Source organism: Grus americana, chromosome Z (assembly GCF_028858705.1).
Source record: "Grus americana isolate bGruAme1 chromosome Z, bGruAme1.mat, whole genome shotgun sequence".
NCBI classification, from domain to species: domain Eukaryota; kingdom Metazoa; phylum Chordata; class Aves; order Gruiformes; family Gruidae; genus Grus; species Grus americana.
Window position 1 is genome coordinate 39,309,354 of NC_072891.1, and position 13,352 is coordinate 39,322,705.

At 36.2% G+C, this 13,352-nt stretch overlaps 1 protein-coding gene across 4 annotated transcripts in view; it reads right to left on the bottom strand.

Annotated features, from left to right (window-relative positions):
- Positions 1-13,352, bottom strand: part of PCSK5 (proprotein convertase subtilisin/kexin type 5) — a 255,951-nt gene that overhangs the window by 119,944 nt on the left and 122,655 nt on the right. For all 4 annotated transcript variants that reach the window (XM_054810046.1, XM_054810045.1, XM_054810047.1 and 1 more), the window contains one exon: positions 4,478-4,578. In XM_054810046.1, the coding sequence (XP_054666021.1) occupies positions 4,478-4,578 (101 nt within the window). The remainder of the gene's footprint in view (positions 1-4,477; positions 4,579-13,352) is intronic.

Sequence of the window (13,352 nt, forward strand, 5' to 3'; positions counted from 1 at the left end):
CCCTTCCCTCCAGTGTGTCGACCACACCACACAGCTTGGTGTCATCAGCAAACTTGCCGAGGGTGCACTCGATCCCACTGTCCATGTCGCCAACAAAGACTTCTAACTCACACATTCTAGCATTCCCTTTTATAATAGGCAGTCAATCAATGGAGCACAGACCTAGCTAAAGCTGATGGACTTAAACGATAACCTCTCCTTGTCTTATGTTGGAAGCCTACATATAGAGGTCACTTAGCAGCAGTTCCATAGTTCACCTCAACTGTCTCATCACCTTTAGCCTATTACTATATTTATGAACAAGCCAGCCTCTCTAACTTTGATCACCCAGAAATATGTTCTCTGTATCCAAAATTGCCCCTTGCCAGACAGCACACTGCTTTTCTCCCTTCTGTAAGAAAATCAATCAGTATGGGAAGTATTGCAAGTACCTGATCAGTTTTCAGAAATCCAAAGTATCTTCCTCCGACACTCTTGACCCTCTGCAATGTGGACTCCATTTTCCTTTCATCTCAGTGATTACACTTGGTTGTACCTCTTTTTAGAAGAATGTGGTGCATTTTCACTTTTCTGAATGGATTGTCATTATCAGAATTCACTGAAATTCTTTATTTCTCCCAGCACTACCTTGTTCTAGCATTGGTTTCATGTAGCCAAAGACAAATTAAGTATATAGCTCATGTGAAGAGAATCGTAGATGAAAACAGACTCTCTCCAAAGCTGTACCACTGAGTATACCCCACAGTGGAAACAGAGCAGATTAATACTTCCATTTCAGGTGCTATTTCTTACTCATGTAACTGCAGTTTATATGCCATGGGTTGGAAAACATGCATTGGCTTATACATAGTGGGGCATGCAGTTCACTTGGGGATGTATAATGTATTCTTCCATCTGCAACCTAAGTTTTTGGTTGGTTTGTTTTTTTTTTTTAATTTGGCTTCTCCAAAGGAACATGGCAGAATGCCACTGGAAGAAATGTGGGCATACTGTTTCTCCAGACTCTGAGTCACCGAAATTCCAAATTCAAACCTTTCATCAATGAGAAAGAGTATTTCTGATATCAACAGTAGATGGTACTATGCAATGCAAGTAGTTTATTTTTAGTAAGAACATTGCTGCATCTGCTGACTAAATCCATTATACTTTATACCCATAATTACTGGTTTACAATTAACAAAATTCAACATTATGCAATGACTAAGAAGTGCAATACATAAGCAAGCATTTATTCATAAAGCCTGAACAAGATACTAGATACACTGGGAACCATCAGATAAAACAATTAACTACCTGAGTAACATAAGAAAACCATAAAATATGAAGATTAAGAGATGTCTTGCTTGGTGTGAGAGTTGTTGCGTACCTACATTTCTGTATTATGTCCTCAGGGATTCCAACCAAGCAGTCTGAAATTCAGTTACACTTTAGTTCCTGAAGGAAAACATGCCACTTGATACTCAAATACTGGACCAAAAATAATTAAAAAAAAAGAAATATGTTCACATTACTTGAAATTGGGGTACTAAGCAGATCACCATCCCAAAACAATTTGTTGCCAGAATTTGAGGAGCAGATCCCAGTTGGAAAAACAAAGTGGAGAGTTCAAATAAGTAGGCAGGTAAGAGGTTCTCCATCAGCTATATGCCAATCCTACCATATGGGGCTTATCAAAGAAAGAAAGTGGCAGGTTGGAGTGGAAATCTGCGTTACTCATTTTCCATTGGTTTAATATATCTTTGCATGTGAGTTGAAGCAACCTCTTGGCTGTTCTAACTCATATCCAGGCCAGACTAGTGCTCTGTTAACCTCCTGATGTCTCCCAGGAACAGAACTTGGCTACTGGGGAAAAACCGACCTCATAGGCTCAAAGCCCTTCCATGGTATAATTTGTTGTGTTTTCCAGCACAAAGTGGAATGAAACTATACATTATTACAGACATATTCAAGAAGTGTTCAGGACTAAGTGCTTCAATTTTTAAGCAGCTTGCTGTATGAAGAGCACAATTAACCTTCCAAAACCCCTTTCCAACTAGTCTTTTTTAAAAATCTCATATAAACACTAGTGCTATTAGCACAGACACTAATATGGAGTCTAGGGAAGAATCTATGGAAATACAAACTCTGTTTCAATACAAACCAGTTCCAGTAAGCCCTTACACTGTCACAATATAACGTATCCTTTACATGTCATCTATTTTAAAAGTATTGGAGAAATACTGAAGATGGCTTCAAAACTTCTTTTTACATACTTTAATTCCTAGCATTTATTTAGGATCACCTAAATTGGCAGGTATCACAGGTGAAAAATACAACCTGAACTTACAAATCAGATAAATAAATAGGAATTACCCTTCAGAAACCGCTTAAAATAATCTGAATAGATTTCATACAAACAAATCCCAGACATTAAAATTTAATATATTATGATATGATCTCCCTAGGCCTTGCTTCATAATCTGTAATGTCACAAGACCAAAAGTTTCTCCAACCCTAGGACTGGATTAATTTTGGGGAAGAAACAGCATGGGAAACCTGGAAATATTTCTCCCCCTACTTCCCTTTTATTTTTCCTTTTTTTTTTTTCATGCCTATGTTCAGAAAATTGGTTGTATTGGAGGAAAAATCAGTGAATGGAAAACAAATGACTAAAACCACATTTACGATATTAGTAATATAATTCCTTTGTATCTATTCAAATACACAGGCTATGATTTGGAAATAAGGAAGAAACCTCCATATATTGAAAATGAATAGAATCTGAAAGGAGGCAAAATCAGTAATTTTTCACCCTTAATCTCTTGTTAGCACCCTGCCACAGAGTACTACAAATACAAAAAAGTGACTAGGATCTTCAGTCACGGGCACATTTTATCTCCATCACTGCATGTGAAGTTTTAATACAGTCTTGTCTTTGCTCCTATCATAGCAACTACTAATTTGGAAAAAAACCCCAAGGTAGTCCATAGACACTAACACGGATTTCCCATTAGTACAGTCATGAAAATTCACAGAGAAAAAAGGTGTAAAGTGCAAGTTCAAGCTGTTTTAAGATGTCACAATCGGCAATAGCTTGTTTGTAGGTATTTTGTGCTATAACTCTTTGAAACTTTCAATTACAACAATCATTTTTTAGAATAAGCACACAAAAATCATATAAAATACAAATAATAAATTACAAGCAACCTCTGTTCATTAAGAAATAATTAGAAAAACTTGGAGCAGAATGAAATTTACGCATATGCAATTTTATCTTTATGTGCAGATTGTTTAGAATGAATTTAAGGATTTTAAAACTGAGATTAAGAAGATATTAAAACTTTTTTTTAAAAAGAACAATACCATTATATTAACTTTTCAAAATACCTTTATTTCTAATGACTGCATTAAGAAAATCTACTTATAATGATACAAACGCTACACTACTTAAGATTATGTCAACTCTTCAGTTACTAACTCTTACTCTCATGACTATAACTCAACAGCAAAAAAATATTCTGTGTTGAATACTGGCCCATGGTTTCTTCAAAAAAACAACATTAAAGATGGAAACATAATTCTGCTGCTATGAATTACATACAATTTGAAATTACTATTGTGTACAAATTTTTTACTTCCTTCAAAGGAACTGGCTGCCGCCAGAGGAAACTGGTTTTCTTCAGAGTTTAATAGAATCAATCTCCTAGCACTTAGAAACATTTGATTTCAAACAGGATTTGGGGTGGAGCATTCCACCTTAGACCTGCAAATATTCTCTAACACAGCACAAAGTAATGCAAAAGATTTTGAAATACAGATTTACCTGATAAATCTCCAGTATTTCTGCTGTTCCATGAAGCACATTAAAGTTACATATTAAACATGAAGAACAAAATCCTACAGCTGAGAAAACACTTGTAAGATGGAAACTTTGCTGAGCTAAAGGTCAAAAGGACTATGGAGCTACACTATCCATGGTTTTTATAGCTGAGGAGCTTAACTCATTAGAAAAAACAGACTTGTGTCAGCATGCAGAACTTGAGAATTTTTATTTTTCATATTATATTAATTTCTGTTCATGGTAGTCTAACATGGTCCCAAGAATTTCTTGAATGTTCAAGGATGGACACTGCTAAGAGAAGCCTGATGAGTGCAAGAGGTAACCTACAGTAGCCTGCAGAGTACAGTACATCTGGACAGCACTGTGAGGGTACTGTAAGACATTGTGAGGATGCTGTACATCATTTAGTGGAAACTACCTGTACTCAAAACCATTTCAAGTAATTGCAACACTGAGTACTCTGTTGTCATTTCCATAGTGTCAGCTTTCCTGCATGTGAAATAAGCATGCAGATCTTTCCTGCCCTTGGGAAGGTACTCTGATTACTACAACAAAGTTTCCAAAGCACTTTGAGATCCCTGGATAAAGGTGTTGGATGAGTGAGATAGATCTTTCCATATGCTTTTTTTTTTTTTCAGAGTATAACTCAGATCTTACTTTGCTTCCAGTGCCAGTGCAATGATGCCTGCAGCCATAGGTGCAGAGGCTGAGGTTCCAGTATGGCTGTCTGTGCAACGCTGCCTCAGGTCTGTGGTGATCTGGAAGAAATTGAATGTGTGAAATTTAGAACACAGCTTCAGAAATCAGAACAGGTTTCATTTGCTGGAATGAGTCACATGTACGTGGACAGTATTTCCTTCTTTCATTGAAAGGAAAGGAAAAAAAGGGTGTCTGAATACATGACGTTAGATGTTTTGAGGTTGAGTCACTTGTGAACTTGGAAAAGTGTTCTCTATATTGCACTGAAAATGCAAGTTAGTCTCTGTTTTCTTTTCATGGCATAATCAACAAAAAGACTTGTAAATTAGAAAAACATGCTGAGGGTTTTAAAACTGCACAATTAGAACTCTAACCTTCTATTTGCATTTATAGAGCACTTTCTATCGAAGAATCTCAAAGTGCTTTACAAACAGGATTGAACCAAATCTTACAGCGCTCCCTACATACATGCTGGTTATGCCCATTTTAGAGACTATAAAAGAGGTATGGAGGGGTTAATTAGGGTGTCTGAAATCACACTGGAAGTATGTGACAGAATAGAATACAGTTGGGCTTGTGCTAAGTACCGTAAACACGTACCTTCCTTCATGCCTTATGCAATAATTCACATGAAATTAAGCAACAATTCACTGGAAAATCCTGATGTAATCGCAAATTTGGCCTAGACACCAACCAGTTAGTTATTTGCAGCTTTAAATTATTATGTATTGCTTAATTTCATGCTGCTACATATTTTTATATGTAATCTAAGTGGATGTATAAACTGTAATGTGCAACACCAACTAGAGGCACAGTCTTCCACTTGGTGTTACGATGTTCCTATCACATAATGAATTTTAGGCAGATTCTTTCTGTAAGACAGTAAATCAAACAAAAAAGTGTGTTTATTCTAAATTCTGCTTCTTTTAGGCAATGTTAATCTAACATGATTCTAATCTATGCTCTTCTTCCCTAAGAAGTGGTTCCTAGCAAGAGCAAGGCAGTAGAGACAAGCAGTCACCACTACCTAACAGAAGCTCAAGCAAAACCCACAGGGACTTGAGAATAGATACTAGCAGGCAGCAGTCCACAGCATGAAAACCTCCATGAAGGTGGCAGAGTGAATGACCTGCAACACCAAACCTTATTCTCAGCATTTCAGCTGATCCCTGAGATTCAGTCACTATGAGGCATAAAATATCTGCCTGAGGGGCAGAGGAGAAGTTGTTTACACAGCTTCTTACCTAAGTATATAGAACTATTGTGTCTCCATTTGCTTTAATTCACTAGTATCATACTTCATTGGCAACACGGACATGCAAAAAGATGGGAGGAAAGGATCAGAGGATCAAAAAATCACAAAAAAGCATGGGGCATGTAAAAATGCCTGTCTAGCTTTGAAACTGGGAGATACGGAAAATATGATCTGACAAAACAGCCACAAGCAAATGCATGTAGGAGGTATAGGTTTCACACATTTGCATTAGCCATACTCAGTAGTATAGTATTACATAATATGTGTAAGGCTGCTGAAAATTCTCATGACATGTTAGCATACGCAAGCTAACACTGAAGACTTTTAATAGAGAAGGAGCTAAGAGCACCCAGGAAATGATTGTTGAAAGCAAGTAGTGAGCAAGTGAAAGAAAAAGAAAGCTTCTAGAAGCTGAAAAAGATGGATTAAAGCATTTATAATGTCATATGCTTAAATCAGTGAACTTACCAAAGGCCAGATTTCTTGAATAATTGTCTAGAAAGAAACCTTTTTTCCCCCTCTTATTTAATGTCCTTTATAAATGCACACCTTATTAAAGAATTTCTTTTATCTGTCATCAGCTAAAAGTTGAACCCCATAAATAAAACATTCATATAATTTCTTTATCTCTTGCCTTCTCTCCTATTGACTGTGTATTAATTTAGACAATGAAAACTAACAGTGTTGGAAAAACCTTGGTGCATGCAACTGCCATAAATGCCCTGACAACATTAAGATGTGAAACTACAGTAGGAACAGCCCTTACGCTACACTGCCTATATGTGCAAATGCAGGTAGTGATTTTGCAGGTGGGATTAACATATCCAAGGACTACAGGACAACACACACCCAAATAGAGACATACAAGATTCAGGTATCCCATTTGGAAAAACACTGGTCAGTGCTGTGGCGAGGAGCAGAAAGGAGGCCAGGAAAAAAAAAGAGGGCAGAAAAAGGAACTAACACATGCTTGCTTGTTTTGTAGCCTGGTACCATGTCCCCTGAAAAAAGGTGGTGCAGCAGGTGCCTTCCTCAGAGGACCAAAGGGTAGCAAAGCCTGCAGGAGCTCAGGCAGGGAGAATTACCCTCATAGCAGCTTTTCCTTCAGAGACGGCCTCGCTCCATACAGTGAAAAGCACACTGCATTGTGCTATCTGTGTTTCTCATCCTCTGGAAGAACATGCTTCCAGAGTGTTTATACTGTCCTGTAGCTACAGATATCAAGCACAATAAACGATGACACCTCTTTATTTGGCAATGTTGTCTCTCATGTTCTAAGCGGATGTTGTGGCAGCAGTTTGAACTACAGACCCTTATCTCTCTCTTTCACTGAGCAAATACTTCAGCTGAAAATGTGTAGGGAAAGCTTCCTAAGTGGAAATCCCATTTGAGCTATTTCAAAGGAAAGTTATTGACAGGAGCTGAGATGTTTATGTGAAATTACCTCCAAGATCTGAGGCATGTTTTTCAGCACTATGGATTCACTGTCAGAGAAGTATCGCATCTACCCTGAGAAAAAAGGAGTACAGGACCACCGACAGGCAAGCAAATTTCAAGAAGAAAAATGGTGCCCCAAATTCCTGAACCACACGAGGGCAACATCATTAATACCAATAAAAGGACGTGGTATTTGACAGCTCCATGAAGCTGTCATTAGTGTATATTAGCTGTCATTCTGATCAATAGGGTGGAGACAAGGAGACATTTTTGACTCTTTTGTTGAGTAAAATGCATTTGTACACTTCAAATACCTTTGTAACAACTATTAATCTATGAAAATGTTGATCAGACTGCCCAAGAGAAGTCCATGCAATACTTCTAGGGCCATGAGTCATGTCCATTTCTAAATCTTTTGAATCAACTAGAGTTCACTGAAGTCCAACAGCTTTCAGAAAGTCCAAACATTTATTAAAGAAAAAACTCTAGACACACTATAATAGTTTTATAGAAGCAACTTGCTCTGAAGAATTAAGGAGATGCCATTTCTGTACAGTCATTATAAAAGCTGCATCATCAATCTCTCCATAGTTTCACTGAGAGGTTAATGACTAAGGTCAAAATGGGATTTCCCTTAGCAGAGAACATGCTCACTCTTCCTCTCCCAAGCCTCTGCATTTCTTGCTATTTCATATTTCATGGCAAGAGCTTTCTGAACTGATTGAATCTTTTTTTACCTTCTGCTACAGTTCTTCAAGATATGTTGATTTCTATGAACCTGTGCACCTGGAAGTGATAAGTGTTTAGCAAAAATCTACAGTTCCTTCTCACATCCTTTGTGTATCTCTATCTACTCAAAATCCAAGGTGCCACATTGTGTGTAACTTGATACCCTGAAGAGTTTCTGAACAAGAGCAGGTTTTTGTTTGTGTTTTAAGAGCTGGCAGGAGATGGTGGGGTTTTTTTGTTGTTTTTGTTTTAAGTTGTGCTGAGAGCAGAAGCTAGTCAGCAAGGGAGAAATATATCTTAGAATAGAAAGAAACTCAGCAGATGAATTGGCATTTTTTAGAAAATAGATAGGTGGAACAGTAAGAAGAGAGGTTATTTTCAGAAGGTAAGTTATGTAATTCATATTCATAAATGATATCTGTGAGGGACTTTCATATGTCAATTCCTTAGTGCTTTAAGAAATAATTTGAAAAGGAATTCAAAGGAAGTGTGATGCATTTGTGTAACATGTTTGATAAATGAAAGGCCTATAGATATATAACTATATTAGGTGGTGCTTAACCTATCCTAGCTGCATGGTCTGGAGTGGGGAAGCTATCTTCCAGCATTGTCCTATTCAAAACAGCAGAGAAGAGAATAATGGGAAAAATACCTTAACAACTGTATATTATTAGCCAATACTTCTGCACTCACTCTGTTATGAGAGATAACCTCTATAAGAAAGCATATTTTTATGGTCTTTACCTACTGTTGATTTGCGTTTGTCCCAGAGTGTAAGTTTCTATCCCTATAATATGCTGGCACTGCAGCTGCCCTTGAAAACACTTAAAAGCAATTCTAATTCTTTTCTCTAACACTCTATGTAAAAGGCATACATCCAGATGCATCTGTGAAATATTTGTACACTTTGGGCATGTTAAATACATCCAAAGGTTGGAAATTCAGTCCTCAATAGTCTAACAGTGCAATACAATTTGGTACAGCATGAAGTCGAACACAATTGAAGTATCCTTCTTCCCTGAGCAACAAGGAACTCATGCAAGATGGTAACATCAGTGTGTGTTTAACTGCAACTGTTAGCTCAAATTATTTCAGGACAGAATTTGCTTCCATTTACTTTAGATCAAAGTAAAAAAAGTAAAAGTAAAAAAGCTCCATATGGAAAACAGAGTTGTATAGATGAAATGATGTTCTTAAGCTATCATTGTACAAGACTGAAAAAACCTCCAGACTAGAAAAACTTCTAAAATTACGTTACATCCTATATTTGTAACAAGCAATTATAAAAACACATAGTAATGAAAAGAGAAGAAAGGTCTTTTGTGTAGTTATAAAAGTGTGGGTGCTTCTATTAGTCCATATCGAAACCAAAATATTTTTATAAGAATTTTTAGTCCACACAATGAGTGCCTAACATTTGGTTACTGTTTGTTCATCTACCTTATAATACATTCTGCACATATTGGATAGAAAAACAGAAAAGAAAAAAAAAATTAAATTGAAGAACTGCAAGGAAAAAGATGAAGGAACTGTGGAACATGACACTATAAAGTTGTAACCATTCATTGTCCCTTAAATTTGGATAGGTATTTCTGTACTACAACACTGCAGAATCTCACATGATATTATAGTTTGTTCAGAGTTCCATGACAATAAGAATGGGTTCATTTAATTTTGATTGCAAATCCCACGCCAGGTCACTTTTTCCTGATTTACTGCAGCAGTATTTTTGTTTCCTATTTTGAATACAGGAGTCTCACTCCAACAAACCAAATCACCACATACTTTGATCAAATATTGTTACTCTTTTCATGTTATGGGATGAAGCCATAGTTTCATAGCTAATTTGTATATTGCATATAGATTTAAATGCATAATTGAATTTGGTGAATTTAAATTTAGTAATAATATTTCTATTCTTCTTCTACTGTTATTTTTCCTTTTAAACTTACTGCAAGCTCTAAGCTTTTTGTGGAAAGATATGAAGACAATCTCTGACTCAAAAGGAGCATCAGTCTAACCAAAAATGTGAGACATGATGCAGTGAAAAGGATGTGTGGTACAACAATGAAACAAATACACATCTTCTTTATACTAGACTCTTAGCATTTTATAGCAGTTGAAGAACTTTGTCCTCAAAATTTTCAGTTCTGTCTTTAGTTCAGTTCTTGTTTCAAACAAGACTTCTTTCCAAGGTAAATGAGGTTTGATAGGTACTTAGGAGGATTGGATTTTAGTAGACAAGTTGGAGAAGAGAAGAGCAATGCTATCATTATTGCTCTCAAAATCAAGCTACAAGCAAGACAATCACACAGGTGAGAGCAATGTCCCTGTCTCCATGTGTGTGTGTCTTGAAAGAACTTCTTAATACTCAGTTTGAAAAGCTGGCTTCACAATTTCATGTCATTTCTCACCAGGCTGTAGCTTAACAGAAGCATGTAGTTGTTATCCCTTATGGGGATAACTGGGTTATACAAAACCCAAACAGAGAAGTATTGACTGCACCTACTGTACACTGTTGTGCTTTGTCACTGAAGGTGTCTGGAAGGGGAGCAGGCTTGCCTGGCTTTAAATGCCAAGTACCAGCAGTAAAATACCCTCAGATAGGTTGCGTGTTTCAGAAGTGAATTGATAATATAGTACAGAAAAGAAGAGTCTTGGAGGGAAGATTTACGGTCTGATATTCAAGCATTTGAGATCAGTGAATCTTAGGGCACATGCAACATCAAAGTTGCTTGGCACAAGAGTAGTCCAGGGTAAACTGAGTTCTGGTAAACAAAGGATCAACAGACTTAGGTTAATACTTATGGCTCCTCAGTACCTTATGCTTTTACCATTCACTGTGCAAAATTATGCACTATGTAGGAATAATCTAAAATTGGCATATGCAACTGGATTACTCCCAAAGGAATGGAGGATCTGATTAGTAAAAGCAATCAGTGCTTACAGAATTGATGGATTTAAATTAAAAGTTATTTTTATGATCTCCGATAGCCTGTGTGAGATCTCCAATGGAGACTCCACATCAAGAACATTTTTAAAGAGACATATCTTTAAATCTTTTCAATAATGTTTACGTAAAATCTCTTCATTATTTCACTAATTATGAGATAATGTATGTTCATTCTGTATATAATAATTAATCTCTCCTTCGTAAAGTACACCTTTCGAAAATCTTAAATCATAAAACTGCAAGTATTAGCACAGTGCATAAATTCTAGAAGTGATGGGTACTATATTGCAGTAAACTGGAAAATTATCTATTCTAATGGTTCATAAGAAAGTCTTTAACAATAACAGTGAGATCACCTCCAGGTGTTTTTCATGCTAGTGTAAGTCATAAGGGAGTGACATGTGAGAAATAAGCAGTGGTCTTTTATTGAAACAGTAATTCTGTAAAAGCAGAAAGTCCATGCTAATTAAAAAGAATGGAAGACAATCATCAAGCAAACTACAGCTATTACAAAATCAGAGGAATGCACAAATATTAAATCAGCTCAGCAGAAAACTACTAATAAGGACTGAGAAACATGCAGATATTTTACTAGATTTAAAAAATGAGCAAGGATATACTGGTCAGGAAAACAAGTATTGACAGGTACAAGAAGTAATAAATAAATATAAGTGAATAAAAGACGAAGTGGATAGCAATGAATAAAAATTAGAAGATAGAAAGTGCATAGAGGTAGTTAGGACAGACAGAGGTCAAATGGTGAAACCTAAAAGAACAGAACAAAGTCTAAGGATGTTTTATTTTCAAATATATCAGAAGCAAAAGAACCCCCAAACCAATACTGTTTCAATTGTCCAGAAATAATAGAATAATTAATAGCAGTGTATAGTAAATGGCTATTTCACTGAATGTTCCTTTTTGGAAAAAAAATCTAGATGAAGTTTTCAGGGCATACAAAGATGATAAATCATCTTCCTATTTATAGCTATTTTAAAAAGCCAGTTTAAATCAGAAAGTTTGGAAGCACCAAAGAATTTTACAAGAGCTGGAAAGGGAACATGTTAGACTGTACTGTTGATTTTAGCAAGTCTTTGAACACTGGAGAAGTTCCAGAAAATGGAAAGAAAACCCACACACTGTTAATATTTTGAAATGGTAAGCAGTATTTTCTTAATAATTTCATCCATTTGCCAAGTTTGTATCTAGTGTAAAACAGCTGAAACAGGATTTAAACTAATTATTAATAAATTAATTACCTAGTAGTATATTTAATGGCGAATAACATAAGCTGCTAGAAAAGAGAACTTGCCAAAGTGCTGCAGTAATTTTTTTTCTGGCCACTATTTTGGTTGAAAGTAGGATAGTCAGGATTCTACAAGATACCTAATGTGGTACTGCACATTAAAAAAAATTAAAAATTATTTAAATTTAAGAGATTAAAAATGTACATGATACATAAGAGATTTAAAATGGGATAATTACAAGATCTCAAAATGTAAGCATATATAAGAAAACAGATATATACTTAGAAGCAGACAAATTATATGTATGCCTATAGCACATATAAGAAGTGAGCATTGTTTCTAATCAGGCCTTCTACAATGTGGTTCTTGGCCTTAATATGCCCTAAAGTTTTTATCAAAGACCTAGAAGAGAACACCAGCACTTTCTGATGAATGTTGCACTTGGAGAAAGAGAAAGTGATGATGAGGGCTGGTCTGGATTGAGTACTAAACCAGTACAGCTAGTGGTAAATGGTGCAATAACAAGACCATAACTACCCTCAAATCTGTCCTTGGACCACCAACTCTGAAAAAGAGAAGCAGCAGCTCTGAAAGTGGGTTGGGTGTAACACAACGATAAAAACATTACATGACAGTGAAGCTAACAAGTCTCAGTCAGGCTTAATGTATAACGAGAGGGGGACTGAATTACTGTGGAGCTGACTGCTAGATTTGAAGGACTCAGGGAAGTCCTACAGACTCAGCTAAGGACGAGGTCAGGCTTGGGAATCACATTCACTTCTGCTCACCTTATATTGTGTTAGTCTTACTTAAACATGAAGAAGTTAGTGAAGGTCTTTTAAAGGACAGTAGAGGGAATTTAATCACAGAAGTGAGGACTGCTCTGAGACGGAGTAATTTCTTTTCTTTATTATTATTTATCAGGAAGAACACGAAACATGCCAGGAAGAGAGATAAGGTTTCAGTGGAGAGAAGCAAGAAGAGAAAAATTACTGGAACGAAGAAGTACCTCAGAACAAGTTTAAAACAAAAATTAGATCATCTGAAAATAAGGAAGAATCCAAGAAGGGATGGCCAGCATCCCAGAATCCTGAAAGACAAGGCAGACAGTATTAAAAAAACATAGCTGCAAGAATTTTTAACTCCTCACTGACACCAAGAGAGGTATCGGCTAAGAACAAGAAATAAGGTAATGTTACATGTGTGCTTAAGAAA